We start from the raw sequence: 23127 nt of genomic DNA on the forward strand, positions 1-23127 counted from the left end.
TTTTGCAAAGTCCAGGAGACTCTGCCATGCTGCCAAATCTAGGAAGTCCTGTTCTATGGAGTCTCTCCTGCCTTGAGACATCGATGCAAGAGAACGCTTGCGGGGGCTCGTCAGTGCTCATACAAAGCTTCAGAAAGGACAAGTAATTAGAGGCCAGATGGCAGAAGACTTTAAAAAATTAAATTCACAGCAAGGAAACCATAAACAAGACGGAAAGACAACCCTCAGGATGGGAGAAAATATTTGCAAACAAAGCAATGGACAAGGGATTAATCTCCAAAATATATCAACAGCTCGTGCAGCTCAATATTAAAAAAACAAACAACCCAATCCAAAAATGGGCAGAAGACCTAAATAGACATTTCTCCAAAGAAGACATACAGATGCCCAAGAAGCACATGAAAAGCTGCTCAATATCAGTAATTATTAGAGAAATGCAAATCAAAACTACTATGAGGTATCACCTCACACTGGTCAGAATGGCCATCATCAAAAAATCTACAAACAATAAATGCTGGAGAGGGTGTGGAGAAAAGGGAACCCTCTTGCACTGTTGGTGGGAATGTAAATTGATACAGCCACTATGGAGAACAGTATGGAGGTTCCTTAAAAAACTAAAAATAGAACTACCATATGACCCAGCAATCCCACTCCTGGGCATATACACTGAGAAAACCAGACTTCAAAAAGACACATGTACCCCAATATTCACTGCAGCACTATTTACAATAGGCAGGACATGGAATCAACCTAGATGTCCATCAACAGAGGAATGGATAAAGAAGATGTGGTACAAATATATAATGGAATATTACTCAGCCACAAAAAGGAACAAAACTGGGTCATTCGTAGAGATGTGGATGGACTTAGAGTCTATCATACAGAGTGAAGTAAATCAGAAAGAGAAAAACAAATATTGTATATTAACACATATATGTGGAATCTAGAAAAATGGTATAGATGAACCTATTTGCAGGGCAAGAACAGAGATACAGACATAGAGAATGGACATGTGGACATGGCGTGGGAAAGGGAGCGTGGGACGAATTGAGAGATTAGGTTTGACATAAATACACTACCATGTGTAAAACAGATAGTGAGTGGGAACTTGCTGTATAGCACAGAGAGATCAGCTCGGTGCTCTGTGATGACCTAAATGGGTGGGATGCGGGGGCTTGGAGGAAGGTCCAAGAGGGACGGGATATATGTATACATATAGCTTATTCACTTCATTGTACAACAGAAACTAACACGACAATGTAAACCAACCATACTCTAATAAAAAAAATTTTTTAATTAAAAAGAAATTAAATTCAGAAACTAAAAAATTTTAAATGACTTTAATTAGTAAAGTAGTCAAATTATTAACGAAATAAGAAGAACCTTCCTACTCACACTGAAAATTTCAAATGACCTTTCAGTGAGGAAAATGGTATTTTCCAAAGGAGAGGTAGAAATTGGCTCAAAAATCATAAATAAAAAATTTGTAGGTGTGGATAGAAATCCATACACCTCAGACCACAAATTTACATTTATAGGGGAATTGATGAAAATTTCAACCTCAGAGGTTTAATCTTGGGGTTTCTGTGCCCCCTCACCCAGTTCCTTGGAAACATTCCAGGCAGGATTTTAGGATCTTAGGCAGTTGTGCATGTTTGGGGGTGGGAAGTGTTGCTTGAATGAATATCTCACAATATTACCTAGGTTCTTCGAAAGAATTAGTAACTCTCTTAATACATGGCAGAGGAGACTCGAATTGCTCCTTGAGGGTTCACATGAAAAGCAGCAGAGCCCTGACTGTAGAGGTCCCTAAGGTGGCAGCCATGGAGGGTCAACCAACATCTTTTGAGCAAAGGACTCAGAATTGCCTTACAGGTCCTCGGACCAGAAGCACGGCTGTGGGGAGGAGAGGCGAGGGGAGGGGAGGAGAGGGGAGCGGCGGGGAGGTGAAAATATGTGCATTTCAAAAGGACAGAAAAGGGAATTCCCTGTCAGTCCAGAGGTTAGGGCTCTTCGCTCTCACTGCCGAGGGGCCAGGTGTGATCCCTGGTCGGGGAACTAAAATCCCGCAAGCTGTACGGTGCAGCCAAAAAAAAAAAAAAAGACAAAAAAGAAGAAATAATAAAACAGCTTATGTTTTCAACAGACGCACTTTAAATAAAAGTCTGGAAAAGAGAGGATGACCTTGGAGTTTTCTAGAAAGAAATAGAAGATGCTCATTGTCTCCCTGACAGTCCTGGAATCAGTTCCATGTCTTAACAAGAAAAAAAAAAAAAAAGAAAGAAAGGAAGGGAGGGAGGGAGGAAGAAAGAGAGAAAGAAAGAAAGCGAGAGAGAAAGAAAGAAAAAGAAAGAAAGGGAAAGAGAGAGAAAGAAAGAAAGGGAAAGAAAGAGAGAAAGAAAGAAAGGGAAAGAAAGAGAAAGAAAAAGAAAAAGAGAGAGAGAGAGAAAGAAAGAAAGAAAGAAAGAAAGAAAGAAAGAAAGAAAGAAAGAAAAAAAGAAAGGAAGCTAGTCCTTCTTAAAGGCACAATGCAGGAACTGAGTGATGACTTGTCAGCACAGCACACACTTTTTTATTAAGAAAAAATTTCTTTACACTTAGGAAAAAACCCCAAAAGCACAAGTCACTTTGTTGTTGCTGCTATTCTTACTGTGGTTTAATTAACAAAACTCTAAACAACTTAGACGGCATGGAGAACACATGTCAGCACCCCGTAGACCAACTTATACAGGCTTCTCAACTTTGCACTTTCCTTAATGTTATGGGTCAAATAAGAGTAATTTCACCAATTGTATCATAGTATCACGCTGTAAAAAAAGAATTCAAAAAAGAGGATCTGTAATTCTGATTAAGTATTCCAATTAAACTATTGCTACAAATACAACAATATATCTTCCTTGGCCTAATGATATAAGATATTTAAAATTAACTGTCTAAAAAGAACATTCATCTTAATTTCTCAGTATAATATGTTGTTGGATAGAAACTGATTTGAGTTAGATATTTTTTCCAGGTTTCCTAAATTGAATTATAACATTTTGCCTCTTGTGCATTAGAGATTAGAAACTTCACATTAAAAACTAGGCTTCATGCCACATACCAAAAAAAAATCCTAATCATTCCCAGTTTCTCTTCAGTATTTTTTCCATTACTCATCAAACGACTTTCCTTTGTCTTTTCACCTACTTTTGAAACTCCCAGGACCTTAGAGATCTAATGCATCCACTCCTCCTGCCTGGAGCATCACCACCTGAGTCCCGGCTACACTCACTTCTCGCCAGACACAGAAGGGCGTCTCCCAGCAGCGCCGGCTCTCTTCCCATTGTCCTCCACCGTGGAATCGGAGTGATCTGCTCAAAACTTTGTCAGCACTCACCCTACTTCCAGTCAACCCAGCCACCCACAGACATCCTCTAACCCACAACAGACACACCTTAAAACTCTTCAGTATCTTTCCACCATGTTCATGACGAAGCTAAAACTCCTTGAGTCAGCCAGCAAAGCCCTACAAAATCCGTGCCTGTGAGGTCTCCTCCTCCATCTCAGACCATGCTCACCTTCCCTCCTGGTCTTGGCCCCCTGACCATCTTGAAGTCCCTGGCACGCCCTAGGCTCTGCCCACCTTCTGCCTGAAACGCTCTTCCGTCCCTCTTTGCCTAATCATCATTCAAGGCACTTTTTCAGAGATGCCAGTGACCTATGTTTTGCATAAATCCCCGGTAAATTCTATTTGAATTTCCTGCTGATAGGTAAAGCTAACATTCACACGTGGCAGGGTTTTAACTTGTAATACACCTGAATCTGTATCCTATGAAAGAGCAGCAACATGATGGCAGACAGTGAGAGACTCAGATGGGGAAACGTCTGCCAGGCTCACGTGTGGGAATGAGGAGGTGTGGGTAACCAGCCAGTGTGTGAAGGCTGACTTGAGCCTATTGCAAAATCTGTCTGTCATTACCCTGCACCAAGTTTAGCAAAGGGACCTCACATTGTTTGATCTCTTGAATTGGAAGTGCATCTAAAGAAACCAAGCCCCTCATCCACCTGAAAAACAGGTGTACTCATGGATATCAAGGAGGAGGAGGGAGAGAGGGAGGAGTGGAGAGGAGGGAAGAAGGGGAGGGGGAGGAGAAGAAGAGTTTTCTTTCTCTTCTACTGGTCCTGAAGCTTTTCCAAGAACTCAGACACTTGTAAAAGGCCCTCTGATGTCTTATCAATGTTTACTTATCTTTCTTAGTTATTGATGGTGGCAGGGAACAATGGTTAAATAAACCTCATATCATTGGTTTAGTGTCTCTTAAATGAGTGGCAGAAGGTTTGGGAATTTGGTCAATAGACTCCACATTTTTCCTCAGTAATTTAGGAAAGACTGTTTAAAGCATCTATAGAGACAGGCAGTAAATTGACTAGTAAATTTATTGAGGCTTCTGTGTATTGCTTTGGGTTTTGTCTTAAAGGAATATATCAAATAGTCAACTTGGTGGTAAAATATTCATTCATTTATTTGACTTTGATGGAAGAACTGTGATGATTTATTTCTTCTTTGAAAGCATGATGAGTATAATCTGAATAAAATATCATTGAGAACTGGATTTATCTGAACCTAGGAATACATTCTATTTTAACTTCAGTATAAAATGACTGTCAACAAAAAAAAGAATAAATAAATAAATAAAACAAAAATAATAATAATAAAAAATGAGTTTCTGTCAGGGTCAGGGGGTTCACAATAAATGTTACTAGATTATATTAATATCACAAAGCTTACTAATGGAAATCTACTGTTTTTAATTTAAATATCTTTAATTTCTTTTTAATTTCCAGGCTTTGATAATTTATCAAATAAACCACCGTGCTTTTGTTCCTATCTGCAAAATGACTGTTTTAAACTAGATTTGTGAGGACTCATGAGCAAAAAAAAAAAAAAAAGGATACAAACTCAAATTCTATAACTGATAACCTGATAGCTAAAATCAACAGTTCCTGGAATAGAAATGCCAAATAGCTAATGAAAATAAGAGCATGGAGTTGTAACAAATGAAAACACACATGCACTGAAGTCTCTAACCCTAGCTGCAGCTCACCTTGCAAAAGCCTGTCATTTTAAAAATCAACCATATGTATAGCGTGAAACTGAAAATTAAATGAGTTTTTAAAAATACAAAGGAAAGATCTATTAAAATGTGGTTATCACCATCATATATGGTAATGACAGAGTAATTCCAAAGACATTTTTGTGATGATTTTGAGGCATAAAGTAGTTAAAATTTTTCTAATAGCAACAAATTAATCATTTTAATAAGATCAAGATTAGCTATTTTACTTACCATTTCAGGCTACTATATGCTCAACTACTGTCACTTCACTATTTAATTTTGCAAGGCCTTAATGTGAGGGACAAGAAATTTCATATGTGATGTGGAATCGTATTATGGCTCAGAAAGGAGGAAAACTTCACATTATTTATATAAAATTCATTTGGAGAGAATAAAAAATTAAGATATTACATTCTACCTTGTATTTGGCTGTTCAGTAGCTTTTTAAAAAATAAAAAATGTGTATTAATAATAAAGTAATGGCAATATGTACCAACATATAACTTAATCAGGAAATTTATTGTCAAAGTATTTCCTGGTTTGCTACTCGAAAAATCTTTTACTTTCATTTATTCAATTAAAAAGTAAACAAGCACATGCTAACATCAGGCAGGAAGAGTTTGTGTTCAGGGAACACAGAAACAAATAAACCATAATCCCTGAATTCCAGTGTGTCCTAGCACTGCTGACCATTTTCTAGTCACTTTTTTCCTCCTCATGGTAGATGCCTTAATATCATGTGACCACTGCACATACAGAGGCTGCTTTAAGCTCCTGGAGGATTCAATTCATCCCTTAGCAAACATTCGTACACCAGTTCAAAGCACATTCAGAAAAATAAGTAGTGCTCTAGCTTAAAAATATGCAATGTCCCAGTATTTGTACAGGCCAGAAAATCTCCATAACATATTGACTGAAAGATTTTGTTTCCCAAAAGTGAGCCTCAGGTAGGGAGATGTGTACTGTAGTTCAACAGATGAGTAAACCTGTCAGGGTCAGGTCTGGGGGGGAGGGAGGAGATATAGTAAAGGCACATAAAGTGACTAAAAGGTAAAATCTCCCAATTTAAATTAAAATTAGGTTAAGTATTTTCAAAAGAGGAAATGCTGCTTTTCAGAAGAACTGGCTTCAGAGTTAAACTGGATTCCAGCAGAGTCCAGAAGATCATACACTAATTAATGTATGTGACACCCCAAATTGTCCACTCAAAACCTGAGAACACAGGAAAGAACATTATGCATTTAAGGGTCTAATTTCTGACCAGAGAAAGACATTACTCGAGCCATGAACTAAAGATCCAAACACTTCTTTTATAAAAGCATCTGTTTGCCCAAATGTGAGGCTGTGCGAGAGGCCCCTGAGAATGACTGCTGTTCCCTTCCAGGAAAATACATTCCTCTCCAGAATGTTTCACACTCTCAAACCCATCTTTTTAATAGCATTTTATTGCTTAAGATTAGTTTTATTATTTTTATTTTTATATTTATATTTTATAAATAAGTAAATCATTACATACCTACTGTCTTTAAGGCTATGGACAAGTTATTGCATCTCTCCCAGCCTGTCTTTTTTCTTCGTGAGGAAGATGAAGATCATAATTCATAGCCAATTCCCACTACTGTTAGGAAGTGCAGAGATTGTCGTGTATATAAAACTCAGTGACCGGCCCACAGGAAAAGATCAGGAAAGGGTAGCCGTGGTCAGTATCCATCCTATGAAATAGCTTGATAGTGTTTCTATGCCCACGGTTTAAATTCAGTTTTCAGGGCAGTTTTGTTTGTGTTAGTTAAATTCTTTATTAATTCTATACAACAAAAAACAGAAAAATGGAATTCTTCTTTAGAACTATTTCTTCATTGTTCCAATGAAATGCCATAAACTTTTTATACATAGTAGACACAAAAAAGGACCTCTAGGATCACTCAAATGCCAGAGAATTTAAACTCCTTTTCCCGTTCCCACACATCATGAGCAGCGAGGAAAGATTTTATTTTATTTTTTGTGAAGTGATATTGCTCCGAAGATCTTGGAAATATGAAAGCAGCTGGGAAGCATAATGGAAAAAAAACATGCAAGCCAACAGCCCTGAACACCAATACTAACACCAGCCACATTCAATCCTGTTTAGCCAGCATGAAAAGCAGGCAGAACAGCTGATGGAAAGCTGGAAAACTTCCCTTTATTTGGAACAAGGGAGGACTATTCAAACGACTAAGGTGCTCAGGACTGTGTGTGTGTGTGTGTGTGTGTGTGTGTGTGTGTGTGTGTGTGTGTGTGTGTGTGTGTGTGTGTGTGTGTGTGTGTCAGGACAACAATATCGTCGGTTATATGATAGGAAGAAAAAGGAGCAATTGTGCATTTTTAACTCATTGGCAAACTTCTCAGCCTAAAACTACAAGACTATGATTTCATTAGAGCTGTGATTAGTCCACTAGAGATGGCCACAGCTCTGTTTACTTTGGCCGTTTCATGCCTTCTTGCAGTATCTTTATCATCATAGATGCTAACTGTTATTCACATTCAAAATAAGCACACCTTAAAGTCAAAGAAAACTATGCCAAAAGGGTGTAGAAGAAAACCCAAAAGAAAGTACCTGAAATACACACTAGCCAGGAAACAGAGGAAGCAGTCCCCACTTAAAAGAGTTGTACTAGTCACATGGCATAACCATGCTATTCCTGCAACCATACAGGACTTGGTTTACTCTCCATGGACACAGGAGAATCGTTCAGGAACTGTCACTGCCACAAACTGATGAAGAAAACTTGTAGTTGACATCTTACAAATATTTTCGGCATCCCTCTGCTTTTACCAGCTTTGATTTGCTAAGGATTGCCCTGATCCCAGCAGCTACCTGGAGAGATATTAGAAAATCTCACCCACTCAAGCCATGGCCAAAGCACCTTCTATATTTATTTACAGGAGTAATAAGTGCTGGTAATAGGTAACTACAGTCAAAAAACGACAGCCCTATAAAAGTTCTCCTGCTTATTTAAACGCCACCTGTGACTGAGTTTTGTTGGAGGTCGCTCAGCTTGCTAAAGGATCACGGGGATGAGACTTCATGGGCTGGAAACAAAAGGTAAGTCTGAAACGTTACAAGTGCAAACAAAAAATGGTTCGGTTAAAGTCAACTTTTTTTCACGTTGTAAGTAGCATTTCAGGTCCACGTTGGTTTCCTCAAAATCTATGTACAACCAAGTCCTCATTAGCATTGCCTGGAGAAGAATACAATTTTAGTGCTCAGCAATTTTCTAACTTCTTCAACCTTTTTCACAATTCTGTACTCACCTCAGTCCAGAGTAAACACACTCTGACTTCAAGTATTTTGCTCTCCAAGCACTTAGAAGCAGAGAACATAATTTTTTAACAAAATCTGTTTTCGCTTTATGAGAACAAAAATCACATTAATCTCAATATAAAAACAGGAGGGAAAACAGGGAGGTCTTAACTTCTCACGTAAAGGTCTGCGATGCCCTTGTGGAAGCATCCTATGATGTTAAGAAATAGTCAATGAAATTACTCGTTTTTCTTTCTATTTTCCCCCTCTAGCTGCTCTCATGTTCACTTAAAATAAGACTCTGTATACTCGGTCGCTTTCATATTTTTGTTCTCTAAAATTTGAAGATTTTAATTTGGAATTTTGTTATAAACTATATAACTGTGTTCTTATTAAAACTGCACTGTGTACTTTAGGTTGTAACTAAGTCAATGCACTGTGCAGCCCTGATATGCAAATGAGGTTTCAACATATTCTTTTCTATCCTGGTCCCCGTTCCTTTCAGGCTGCTCAGCCAGACTTACTCCAGATCCTAGATCCTAGGCTTTTCTTCTTCCTCCTTTTTACCCCTAAGTGACAACTCTATCTAAAACTGTCAAGTGAATTATCTGAGTTTTTCAAAATAAGTAGGGTAAGTATGAATAGCACAAAACCATTCAGCACAAACCAGCCATTTCATTCCATTCTATGCTGCTTTTACAACGCCTTCCTGCGTGGGGTGGAGGGCAGGGAGGTGGTGACAGCAGTGACCTCAGGGGATTAGCTTACTTTCTTCTTTGTTCATCTTTGATTAGCCCGCCTTATGTTTCCTTGACAGATCTTCTCCATTGTATATCTCTTTGTACCTTTAAGAACGAATCTGCGTTTTACAAGCCCACTTTGTGTTCAGAGACTAAAGCAAAAGAAGTTTGTTTTGTGATGTGATTAGCAACTTTCTCATTGTAATAAGAATGGGGGCAGAATTTAGTAAGGGTACAAATTTGCATCTCCTTTCACCTCCCCTCCATGACCCATCCACTTAAAGAAGGAAAAAACTGAAGGGAAATATGTCTGGAACACCATCTTTTTTTTTCTCCCCAGTGAACATCTAATAGTTATTTCTAAAGGCAGAAGATTTGAATCAAGCCTTTCTGTGAACATTACATTAATTGAAAGTAATGACAATATTAATGCCAAGCTACCCTAATTCCTTGAAACAAGGAATAGCATCAGTGGGATCCGGCAGAAGAGAGGAAGGACGTCCTAAAAAGAGGTCAAACCACTTTCCTTCAGTTTCTGATTCATTACCTGGTGGGAGGAAGGAAGTAACTACCGGCAGGAATAAATTAAAAACATTTTACACGGAGTATTTGTTGTTTTGTTTTGGGGTGGAGAATTTTTCTTTCTTTCTTTTTTTTTTTTAAGGATATTTCTTTGGAAATACCCCGACCAGTGTGCAAATATATATGTTAATTATATGTTATAACAAAAAATTGAGGGGCTTCCCTGGTGGCGCAGTGGTTGAGAATCTGCCTGCCAATGTAGGGGACACGGGTTCGAGCCCTGGTCTGGGAAGATCCCACATGCCGCGGAGCAACTGGGCCCGTGAGCCACAACTACTGAGCCTGCGCGTCTGGAGCCTGTGCTCCGCAACAAGAGAGGCCGCGATAGTGAGAGGCCCGCGCACCGTGATGAAGAGTGGCCCCCGCTTGCCGCAACTAGAGAAAGCCCTCGCACAGAAACGAAGACCCAACACAGCCATAAATAAATTAATTAATTAATTTTTTTAAAAAAATTGAGAACAACACAGGGGTGTACTTGTAAATGGTGGGGTGGAGGTGAAGGTGGGGAAAAGGAAGGTGATCCTCATGCAGTATTTGCCAATTTCCATGGTATACGTACCCCTACCATGGCTGGTTTCAAGCTACCAACATGATGTCAGCTGGGCACAGAGTTAGGAGGAGATGTGACAATAAGCTCTTACGAGCTGCTATAAACAACCTTCCACATACCACTGGGACTACAGTTAATGCCCACTGGATAAGCTTTGTTTATAAAGTGAGGTACATGTATACAGTATTATAGTATTACCGGCAACATTGTGCAACCATTAAAAGAATGTGATAGAAATTGCTAATTATAATTGTTGAGGAGGAAGAAAACTTTCCTCTACCATTCTAGGTTCTTCTGGCTGGTCTAAGAATTAAATTAACAAGAGACAGATTAACAGGAGAAAATTAAATTTATTTTCATCCATATGGGAAACTCACATACACGAGGGGTTTTGAAACAGAAAGGTAAAATGAGACATATATGCCATCCTGAGCTAAGGAATGGGATGGGGGCCTGGGGCTTCTAAGGGCAGGAGGGTCATTCACAGGACGATAAGGAGAGCAGATGTTGGGTTGTTAGATGTTTTCCCTGCCATATACATGGGGTCTCTTAGATAAAATGTATCTCCCAAATAACTTTCTTCTGGGAAAAATCCCCAATTTAATTTCTTCTAGGTAGTTGAGGGAAGGGCAGTAGTTTCTCTTGAACATGAAGGGTCTCATTGCCTTTAGCTCAAAATAATCCTCATGCAAAAGTGGCACATTTGGGGAATTCTCTTCTGAATGCCTACACTATTAATATATATATAGTATATTATTTGGATATATAATATAGTTTCCCCTGCTATCTGAAAGTAGAGCATTCCTATGAAACTTGTCATAAGCCAAAATGGAGTAAAGTGAAGAAGCAATTACCTTAGGACACATCTTGCTAATGGGTGCACAAAATAAATCAAGTTAAGGCACAGATGCCCACAGACACAGTTCAAAGCTATGGCAGCTTGACGCTGAGATGCTGAGTGCATTTCTGGGGGAAGGAGCTTGGTGGTGTCACTCCCACTGTTCAGGGTGCTTGCTGCCCCGGAAAGTCTCACTGCTGAACAAATGCTGACCGCTATTGTCACTTTTCTCCTTTTTTCATAAAAGCAAAAATCCTCTTCAGATTTCTTTTGGTTAACAATACAGCTGCTAATGTAGGTCTTTCGTAAAAGCTAAGTGACATAAAGCAAACTTTCAAAAAGTGGGGAATACTTGTAATATGAAAAGAATTTCAAGGTGGATATGATTAAATAGGAAAAAACAAAATTCTCTATAATTCTCATATCTATCACATTGATACTGATGAGGAAAAATCACGAATTTCTCTACAGCAGAAAAATCAAAGTCAGAATTAAAACACACACAACAGGGCTTCCCTGGTGGCACAGTGGTTGAGAGTCCGCCTGCCAATGCAGGGGACACGGGTTCGAGCCCTGGTCTGGGAGGTTCCCACATGCCGCGGAGCAACTGGGCCCGTGAGCCACAACTACTGAGCCTGCGCGTCTGGAGCCTGTGCTCCGCAACAAGAGGGGCCCCGATAGTGAGAGGCCCGCTCGCCGCAACTAGAGAAAGCCCTCGCACAGAAACGAAGACCCAACACAGCCATAAATAAATAAATAAATAAATAAATAAATAAATAAATAAAATTTATAAAAAAGCAAATAAAACACACACAACAGGCCTCCACATGCCCTGCTTTGTGGTAGGCCTTTCCCAGTGTGCCGTGTGCACCTGCATGTATATTAACCAGACCTCCTCAGGGCAGGAGGGTGTAAGCAACTTGGAGAGAAATGGTCCCTGTCTTCTCCTTAGGGAACTGTGGACTGAACCCACCCACGTTGGCCAGGCATGACGATAACCACTTGCATGAGCTGTCTCGTGATAAGAGGTCCGGACAGGGAACACGGTGCTGCCTCCAAAAACTGAGAGAATTTGGGAGGGCCTGAAAGGAGGGAGGACACGGCAGCCGGTAGTATGCCTTGTAAAACTCACCCAGAAGAATCCGGGAGGGGCCAAAAGGAGGAGGGAGATGATACGCCCTGCCAACCTCCCAGAAACCCTCACACTGGAATCCATCTTGGCTGAGAGATGCGCGCACCACCAGAAAGGACCCTGAGTCAGACCAAATACGGGCCAAGGAAGATGATGGGCCAGAGACAACCTGGAAACGAACCCCAGTACCATGAAACTTGAGACTGCAAGCCACATGACAGAGCAGTTCTCCTGGGGCCCCTTACCCTGCTGCTCTCCGCCTGGGCGCCCCTTCCCAATAAAGTATTTTGCTTTGTCAGCAAGTGTGTCTCCTAGGACAACTCATTTCTGAGTGTTAGACAAGAGCCCACTCTCAGGCCCTGGAAGGGGTCCCTCTTCCTGCAACATTCTGACACCAGCATTGTAATTTTAAGATTATTGTTTCTTTCTCATCCTATACAAGGGGTTGCATTGACCTAAAATCTCGCTCTATACGTGTATACCTGAACAAAACATCTCTGATGAACTTTATGTATAATGTTAACCTGTCAATGTGATACATAATTCTTTGTCTCAAAAATGTATGAAACTGCATTTCTAACTCTTGACCAATGGAAGAGTCCTCAGAGCTTTTGAGAGTCTGTCTCCCAGGTTATAATCCTTAGCTCAGCTCAAATAAAATTCTCTTTTTTTGTTCTTCTTATCTTGATTGTTAATTGAATTTTCATCAACAATACATCATACATATTACATAAGCATAAAAACTGGCTAACTTTATATGAAAACTTAATGTAAGCCATGTGTACAAAGCGTCTTATGTGTCATTTCATTGACTATTCCCAACACCTTGATAAGGTAGGCATATTATTATCATCCCTTTAGAAATGAGGAAACAGAGCATCAGCTAGTGAATGGCAGAGTCAGAATTTAAGAACACCAGACTTCAAAGCCCAAGCTCTTAATGAGTCCTCTTCCTATATGTGCTACTAAATATAAATACATAGGAGAACACATCTGTAATGTTGTATTTACCAGTTGCTTACACTGTTATGTGGAGGAGAGAGATTACAGACAAGGTTCACATTCTAAATCAACATTTCTGTAATAGTTGAATATTTACCACATGTGTTATTTATCTAATCAGAAAAAGTGAACTTTTAAAAATCAACTGCATCTTTGCCTCTTGCTGTTACCCCAAAACTGGGTTCACCTCTTGGTGGGTGTTGAGCCAACAGACACAACCAAGCCAAAGACTGAGAGAAGGAAGGATTTATTATTACTTGCAGCAAGTAAGGAGAACACCGGGGATCTTTCCCAAAGCAGTGTCTCCCTGGACTGCAAAACTGGGGAAGTTTTAAGCTAAGGGTACGTGCATATTCATTCAGGGGCTTCAGCAGAGGAGAATTCTGCATAGAATTGGGGCGAAGGTCAACAGGGTCCAAGCTTTAGTTGACTGAAGTCAGGAGGGTCAATATCTTCATTCTATTCTCACTTGGGTGGGAGCCTTAGTTCCCACAGAACTCAAAGGTATATTATTACGTATATCCCTTAAGGGGAAACTAGGACTCTGCTCGATCACTGCACTATTATTTGACTGCCTTTTCTCCATTCCTGCATTCCTTTGTTCCCTTAAGATCATTAATTACTGACACCTATTCAAGGGCAAGCATTGCAGCCAGGCTTAGATCACAAAATGCTTTAGGCCAAAATGGCTTCTTTTATGTCAAGAAAGCCATTCCTGGTTCTCTTTCTCCTGGCACCCCCTAACTTATCTGCTTACAATGCCAGACAGGAAAAGCAGAGACATTTACTTTGCTGGGGAGGAAGAAATTTTCCTCTACCTTTCTAGGTTCTTCTGACTGGTCTAAGAATTAAACTGATATGAGACAAACTGAACAGGAGAAAAACCAAACAAAAGTTTAATAACATGTATACATGGTAAATACCCAGGAAAATTGAGTAACTCACCAAAATGGCCAAAGCCCTCACTTTCAATACCATCTTCAGCTAAAGACAAAAGAGGATGTCGGGTAAAGAAAGTCAGTTATGGGAAGTTACCAGAGAAGTCACAGTAAACAAGGGTGATTGTGATGCAGATTTAAGTCATTGCCTTCTCTTTTCATAAGAGTTTCTAGAGATTTGATCCTTCTCCTCTACCTGGTATAGAGAGGGAGGCACCCTTACAAATGGAGATTTCCTTTACAAATGTAAATGTTTCTTACAAAAGGGCAACTCCTACTTTGTTCTCAGAGCCCTTCCCATGTCTGCCCTCTCAGAAAATAACCAGCTTAAAATAATTAATATGCCAAAGAGACATATTTTAGGGTGGCAAATTCAGTTCCCCTACAACTTAGTGAAATTAGCAGGATAAAAATCAGTACTTGGCTCTATTAGATCAACTACTAATAAATATATCTGTAGCATACACAGACACACATATATGACAGCAACAAATATTTAATATTATTAAAGGCAATACAACAGGCCCAACATGAAGTCACTTATACTAAGCCCCACATCACCAAACTGAAACTTATAGTTTTAGCTCTCACAGAAATGGAATCTTAAACCAGTTAATCAGGAATCCCATGATCAGACTAGTAGGTAGTCTGCTTGATAGACCCTTGTCATTCCCTATAAAGAAAGTAACTTTGCAATAACCAATCTGCTTTCTGCCTAGTGTAACTTCCTTGTTTCTGCTCCCTTCTGCCTATAACTTCTCTTACCTTATACAGCTCTTTGGAACACCTTTCTCTCAGCTAGCTTGAAAGATGCCCAATTCATGAATCGCAGAATAAAACCAATAAGATCTTTAAAATTTACTTAGTTGAATTCTGTTTTTTAACGATATGATCCTGAATGAGTTCCTAGCTACTGGAAAAGCCTTGTTTTCTGGTTTTGACATTGAAACCGAGCAGGATCCTGTGGGGCTCCTGGGTATGGAAGCCTTGCTGTGTCCCCCATTTCTTGTTTGTAGGGAATAGCCTTCAGCCTCCATGACATTCCCTGAGTTCCAAAAGGCAGATTCAAACAGTTGAATATCAGGGAACGGAGGGAATGCAGAAACAAGGGAGAAGCAGTCAATAAACAATAGTGCAGACTTGGGGCAGGGTCCTGGTTCCACCTCCAGGGATACACATAACAATATCTTTGAGCTCTTCTGCACAACTAAGATCCCCCCAACAAATGGAAGATGAACTACTTGACGAAAGGTTCTTCATTCCAGAGAAAAGGTCATAGTTTGATAACCTCTAGAACCACACAAGCTTATCAGGAGACCAGCTGAGGCCAGATTAAAGGAATGCAGGCCCTGCACACACCCTGATCCTTATCAACAACACTTCCCTTGAACCATTGCTATAAAACTCCTCACCAAATCCCCCGAGGTTGGGACACACAGTTTTTGAGGGGTTGAACCCGCTGTGTCCCCCTTTACCTGGCAAAGCAATGAAGCTATTCTTTTCTACTTCACCCGAAACTATCTTCAAGCTTTGATTCAGCACTAGTGCATAGAGGCTGAGTTTTCAGCATCAAAATTACATTAAAAAGGTACAGGAGGGGCTTCCCTGGTGGCGCAGTGGTTGAGAATCTGCCTGCCAATGCAGGGGACGCGGGTTCGAGCCCTGGTCTGGGAGGATCCCGCATGCCGCGGAGCAACTGAGCCCGTGAGCCACAGCTACTGAGCCTGCGCGTCTGGAGCCTGTGCTCCGCAACAGGAGAGGCCGCGACAGTGAGAGGCCCGCGCACCGCGATGAAGAGTGGCCCGCGCACCGCGATGAAGAGTGGCCCCCGCTCACCGCAACTGAAGGAAGCCCTCGCACAGAAACGAAGACCCAACACAGCCATAAATAAATAAATAAATAAATAAATAAATAAATAAAATAAAAAAATTAAAAGGTACAGGAATAAACTAGGGCCCCTCAGAATGGCAAAGGACAACATAAGGAGATCATGTTAGATAAAGGTTTCTTGAGCAAAACAGAGAAAGGCTCAGGGAGAGGCAAGAGTTTTTCTCCAAATATTGAAAGATATTTTTAATAAAAAAAATTTTTTTAAAGGAACTAGATTTATTCTAGAACACCACAAAGTTCAAAACTAGAAACACTGGCTAGATATTTCAGAAAGATATAACTCATTATCATCTTAGAAAATTTTTATTAAAATTTTGTAATTAAAAATACATTTAAAAAATGTAAGTCTGTTCAATGGGATTCTTCATGATGAAATAAATAAGTTTCTCATTAGAAGAGTCGAGGATAACCATCTTGAGTTGGAGCAGGACCCTGTTGGGTCCTCCCAGGTACAAATCCTTTCTATGTCCCCTGTTTCTTGTTTGTAAGAAATAGGTTTCATTCAGCCTCCTTGACCTTCCCTGAGTCCCAAAGGGCTGATTCAAGCAGTTGCTCCTCAGGGAAGGGAGGGGACGCAGAGACAAGGGAGGAGCAGTCAAGAAACACTAGTGCAGCCTTGGGACAGGGTCCTGGTTCCTCCTGAAGGAATATACATAACAATATATTTGAGTTCTTCTGTGGGAACTAAGACTCCCAGCTAGATGGAGGATGGCAACTTCAGGCTGAGCACAAGATTTCTGGAGCAGCACCCTGTTACCTCACCACCAACCAATCAGGGGAAAGTCTGCACACAGTAAAAAATAATGAAGACTCTCATCCTCCCCTCCCCCACCCCCAGGATTCTCCCTTTAAAAACTTTCATGGTTGAGCAGAATCTTCAGAGTTAGTTTTTGGAGATGAGTCCACCTTCTCCTCCTCTCCTCCTGAATAAAGCAGGCTTTCCTTTCCAACCAACACTTGTCTCTCGAGTATTGGTTTTTGAGCAGTAAGTAGCCAAACCCAAGTTCAGTAACAATCTCTCTAGGATACTGCAAAATAAATTCTTCCACTGGGTGAAAAGAAGATTAATACTTCTGAAGTACCTACTAGCCCTATAATTCTATGAAAAGTTATGCCTTGGGTCTCATTAGGTCCATCAGAAAGTTTCAATGATATGAGAACCGCTCCACTGTGACCCAGCATTTACCACCACAGCCATTCGTTTTCCCACCCAACCATGAAGTCAGTATATTGACTAGGAGAATCCTAAGGTTGGCTGGGTCCTGATAATATCTAATCTAGGAAACTCCTCACCACTCCCCACAAAAAGCATTTTTTAGGGGATCAGACCAACTCCTCAGCTCGTATAAACTGAGCACTCAAGATTCACTGAACATCTTATCTAAACCCCAGACTGAATCCAAAATCCATCTATCCCAAGAAATTGAAACTCACATTATATCCTGAATTAAAGGAATTATTTCAAAATCAAAGCACACTGAGAGACAGAGAATCCAGTCCCACCAATTCTTACCTCCCTTACACTAAAATGTGATTTACAAAAAAACATGTAGGCTGTCCCACTTTTAAAATGTTACTTAGGTATTGGAAATGACAGTGATTAGAGTGAAACAGTAATTTATTGGTGACTGATTTTTTTAAAGTTACTATTATTATTCAAACTACACTAATCAATGGCCCAGGCTGGTTTGACATTCTTCATTTCAAGAGGTTTCTCTGAAAGCAGATGGAAATGACTATCTGTGTAAACCCTGAGCAAATGTTTCCTTACTAGGCTCTACTTCTTAGAGACATAAGGCAGTGTTAGAAGACAGTCAGACATAAGGCAGTGTTAAGGTTCTTTTCCACAATTTCAGACTTGAAGGCCATTTCAGAATTTAAGTTAGAGGAATGAAAAGGCTCTGTGAAAACTATTTATTTCCTCAGAAATGTAAGAGCCTGTCTTCCTTTTAGTATTTTTAAATATAAAACACATTTACCTTAGATCTTGGCACTGAGATCCAGCTTCCTCTTCCTGAGTAAAATTAGTTTTTCCCTCCCCAAAGAAAAGTTCCTTAGATGGCTTCAACAGGTAACTGGTTATATTTCAAAGGCTCTTTGGAGAATGTCTTCTGGTCTTTGTTTCTATTTTACTTTTATGGTATTAAAGTCTAGGGATTTTCTTTGAAGGTACTGTTGATATTTTCTCAAATCTTCTTCAGCCATTTTTTAAACTTGACTGTGTTCTTAAGACCCCACAAGTAAAACAAATTATGACTAATGAGATTAATTTGAAAGTGAAATATGGAACTGAAAATCTGTGTCCTAAACTAGCTCATTCTCTGTTTTGTTTCTGATGTTCCATTCCCATTAGTCAAGTATACATCCTCAGCAAAGAGCCAGGAAGATTTCATGACCTGAAAAGTTGTCAGTTGGAGAATCTGAAGCTGCTTATAGATGAAGTTTATTCTGCTCTATTAGAGGCATATGGGATTTGGGGAAACTTCTAACTCAGGCCCATCAACCATTGACCATAGAGTCTTCTTGGTACATGGCAGAAGATTTGGAGAAGCACTGCATTTTCTCAATCCTTCTTTGTATCCCCCCATGACCTCCTGTTACCAGTAAGAACACTTCTTTTGCAGCTAGCACCCTATAGATTAAATGCTTATACTTTTGAAAAAGCATTGCTTTGTAGCTTTATAAACATGTACTACTCAAAATTCCACTTCTGGGAATTTATCCTGAAGAAATACAGCACATGTGCACAAAAATGCTTTATAAGGATGATCATTAAAATACTGTACGTGAGAGTTAAAATTGGAATATAAAATGTACTAATACAGAGAGTTATTTGAATAAATTATAAAACGTAAAAATGGGGACTTCCCTGGCGGTCCAGTGGTTGGGACTCCGCGCTTCCACTGCAGGGGGTGTGGGTTCCATCCCTGGTCGGGGAACTAAGATCCCACATGCCACGCGGTGCGGCCCAAAAACATACAAACATAACAATGACAGACTGCTATAGAGCTTAAAAAGTTATCTAGACCTATAATTTACTGAACACAAAAGGCATGTCATAACTCATTAAAGATAAAAGATGGTTTAAAAGTATAATCTTACTTTTAAAAATACATATTAATTTGCAGAACATAACATCTGGGATTAAATTCACTAAAATGTCAGTAGTGATTACCTCTTACGTGGTAGAATTTGTTGATTTTTTTTCTTCCCGTGTTTTCCATTTTTAATAAATATGTATATTTTTCAATCCAAGCTATTGCTTTGTTTTCAGAACAATATATGTTTGTGTGTATTTTACTGCACAAAGTAACTAAGGTGAAGGTCATTGTTGACTTTGAAAAGAGCAGTTGGTGGGATGGTAAGCCTGAAAGGCTGTTTAGAATATGCTCATATATCTGTTATTGCTATTGGCTTTGAAATAATCTGGTAGAAGCTGGATGATGGGTATACAGGTGTTCATTTCACAATTCTCTGTTTATTTTTAAATTTCCCATAATAAAGAGTCAAACAAATTTTAAAATGAGAAAAAAAGAGAGAAATTGGAGACAAATCATCAATAAAATATAGGCAACTCTTTGTGTTTTTTTTGTTGTTTTTTGGGGTTTTTTTGGTCAAGCCACACCGCTTATGGGATCTTAGTTCCCTGACCAGGGATTGAGCCCGGGGCCCATGGCAGTGAAAGTATGGAGTTCTAACCACTGGACCACCAGGGAATTCCCTAGGCAACTCTTTCAAAAAAAATTTGTTTTAAAGAAAAGGAGAGGAATAGGATGGTAGCTGGAGGGTATCTGAGATCCAGAGAGAATTTTTGAGATGGGAGAAAGTAAAGCATTTGCAAATGATCCAGGAAAGAGGGAAGAAAATCAATGTTACAGAAGAGACTGGGGGCCAGCTTCTGGAGGGATGAGTTTCAGTGGGTGAGGGCGGGAGAGGATTTATTATGCAGGTAGAATGGCAGGAAATAAGAGGGGGAAAGGTCCAGGCCAAGATGACAAAGACTTTAATGCCTCTAGAAAGAGACTGGATTTTGCTCAGCAGATTACGGGGAACCGTCAAAGGATTTTAAACAGGAGTGGCATGTTAAATTCGTGCTTTAGATAACAACCATGTATCCAAGATGGGATTTAGTTTACAATGTGAATTGACCCCTTCTGTTCAATACTTGGTATTTCTTATAGTGCACCAAAACCTGCAATGTTCAAGTGAATTATTTTGGAAGAAATTTATTTTTGGAAAGCCTTTAAGTGTCAAAAAATAAAGTCTGTCTCACAAAAGAGTATCAACATTTATCATGTCATTACCCAATGGTGAATATTAGAAAGTGTCATCTTTTTCTTTGTAATTTAATGTATGAAAAATGGTACTTTATCACTGTTTTAAGTTGGATTTATTTAACTTCTAATGAAGGTAAACATTTCTGTATGGGTATTTGTTTTGTGTATTTCCTTTTCACTGAGTTGTTAGTAAACTTTATGGAGTCAAAGGTGAAGTGGTACAATGTGTTTTAATAGCTCAGGAAATCTCTTTAAGTAAAACAAGAAACTTTCTTGACTATTTCTATTATCAGCACAGAACTTCCTTCTCAATGAACATTAAGCTTTTAAATCCATGTAAAATGTTCAATTTTAACCATCTAGACATAGAGCATAAGGAGTTTGAAACCCAGTAACTATTAAAAAAACATCTGTCCCTTGCAGACAATGTAGTCAGATCCCCAGGAGTCTGGTCCCGCTGTACCATTACAAATTATCTCAGTGCAGACCTTCTGCTGCTGGCTGTAGAAAGCTTTTATTTCTGCCAAATGTAAACACCGCTGTAAGCTTTAATTTTTTTGAGGAGAAGACTATACAGACATCAACACAGTATTAAGCAAGAAGAGAAAGTAAGGAAAAATCTGGACCTAATTTGGGTTATGTGCAATTTAGGGATGAAGATTTCCATGTCCTCAAAGTTACTGAAATCATTGGCTCCTATTAAATAGCTATCTAAATGTCCTGCAAGTGTTGGGAGCAATAGGAAAGTACTATAGGATGTTTGTTGCTGTGATGCAGGGGTGAGTAAACTCTATCCGTAAAGGGCCAGAGAGTAAATATTTTAAGCTTTGCAGGCCACATGGTCTCTCTTGCAATCATTCAGTTCTGATGTTGTATTGAGCAAGCAGCCATAGACATCACTTGAATGAGCATGGCTGTGTTCTGATAAAACTGTATTAATGAACAACTAAAATTTGGATTTCATATTATTTTCATGTCATGAAATACTATTCTTGTCATTTTTTTCCATTTATTTAAAAATGTGAAAATCATTCTTTGCTCATAGATTGTACAAAAATAGGCATCAAGCCAGATTTGGCCCATGGTCTGCAGTGTGCCTACCTTTGCTATAACAGATTAATCATTTCTCTTTGAAATGAATCAGCATGACCCCCCAATATCATTGCTACCCTCTGGCCAGCTTAGTGTCTTAGTCTCATTGCTCCTACTTTAAATCATGAAATAGTAAATAAGCAAGATAAAAACTGAGAGTGATTAACAGAAAGGAGGAAAGGTGTTGAAAGTTTGAGGGGAAAGAAGTAATGCAATAATCACCTGTAAGATAATTCTTTTAAACTGTGTCCTCACACATTTTTAAGTTAGCATTTATAATTCTTCACTGTGAGTTTAAAAATTTGCTAAGGATGTAATGTCTGGTACATTGTAAATATAAATATTTTAAATAAAACTTTTATATTACTTTTTTAAAGGGCAGACATTGGAATATGTCAGTGTAATTTACAAAAATTAAAAACATGACTCACCACAATGAGATATCCCCTCACACCTGTCAGAATGGCCATCATCAAAAAGAACATAAATAACAAACGCTGATGAGGATGTGGAGAAGAGGGAACTCTTCTACACTGTTAATGGGAATGTAAATTGTTGCAGCCACTGTGCAAAACAGTATGGATATTTCTCAAAAAACTAAAAATAGAACTACCATATGACCCAGCAATTCCACTCCTGGGAATATATCTGAAAAAAACAAAAATGCTAATTCAAAAAGGTACATGCACCCCAACGTTCATAACACCATTGTTTACAATTGCCAAGATATGGAAGCAACCTAAGTGTCCATCAACAGGTGAAAGGCTAAAGACGGTGTGGTATATAGATACAATGGAATATTACTCAGCCATAAAAAAATAACAAAATTTTGCCACTTGCAGCAATATATATAGACTTGGAGGACATTACACTAAGTGAAATATGTTAGACAGTGAAAGACGAATACTGTATGATATCACTTACATGTGGAATCTAAAAAATACAGCAAAGTAGTGGATATAACAAAAATGAAGCAGACTCACAGATATAGAGAACATACTTGTGGTTACCAGTGGGAAGGGTGGGGAAATGGGAGGTACAAACTACTGGGTGTAAGATAGTCTCAAGAATATATGGTATTGGGCTTCCCTGGTGGCGCAGTGGTTGAGAGTCTGCCTGCCAATGCAGGAGACACGGGTTCGAGCCCTGGTCTGGGAAGATCCCACATGCCGCAGAGCAACTAGGCCCGTGAGCCACAATTGCTGAGCCTGCGCGTCTGGAGCCCGTGCTCTGCAACAAGAGAGGCCGCGATAGTGAGAGGCCCGCGCACCGCGATGAGGAGTGGCCCCCACTTGCCGCAGCTAGAGAAAGCCCTCGCACGGAAACTAAGACCCAACACAGCCATAAATAAATAAATAAAATTTAAAAAAAAAAAAAAAGATCCCAAATTATTTGAGATTCCTCCCTTGAGAGGTAAGGATCTATGTGCTTTAAAAAAAAAAAAAAAAAAAAAGAATATATGGTATGACCCAGGGGATACAGCCAATATTTTGTAATAACTGTAAATGGAAAGTAACCTTTAAAAATTTTATAAAAAATTGAAATTTCTTTAAACAATCATAAAACAACAAAAAACCCATGACTTATACAAATATAAAGTGAGCATGTGTCAAAGATTTATGTGTCTCATTAATGAGGAAAGCAGCAGGATGTTAAAGCAGGTTCAAAGGATTATAGCAGAAAAAGAGTGTTCATAGTCTCTGAAAGGAA

The 23127-nt window shown here is 39.3% G+C and overlaps 1 protein-coding gene across 22 annotated transcripts in view; it reads right to left on the reverse strand.

Moving 5' to 3' along the window:
* LOC103008269 (uncharacterized) overlaps positions 1–23127 on the reverse strand; it is a 252917-nt gene that overhangs the window by 160422 nt on the left and 69368 nt on the right. For 6 of the 22 annotated variants that reach the window (XM_057546285.1, XM_057546286.1, XM_057546284.1 and 3 more), the window contains one exon: positions 14166–14204. The exons of the other annotated variants lie outside the window; for them this stretch is intronic. In XM_057546285.1, coding sequence (XP_057402268.1) covers positions 14166–14204 — 39 coding nt within the window. The remainder of the gene's footprint in view (positions 1–14165; positions 14205–23127) is intronic. 22 annotated transcript variants of the gene reach the window in all.

The sequence above is a fragment of the Balaenoptera acutorostrata genome, chromosome 5 (genome assembly GCF_949987535.1).
Source record: "Balaenoptera acutorostrata chromosome 5, mBalAcu1.1, whole genome shotgun sequence".
Taxonomy (NCBI): Eukaryota; Metazoa; Chordata; class Mammalia; order Artiodactyla; family Balaenopteridae; genus Balaenoptera; species Balaenoptera acutorostrata.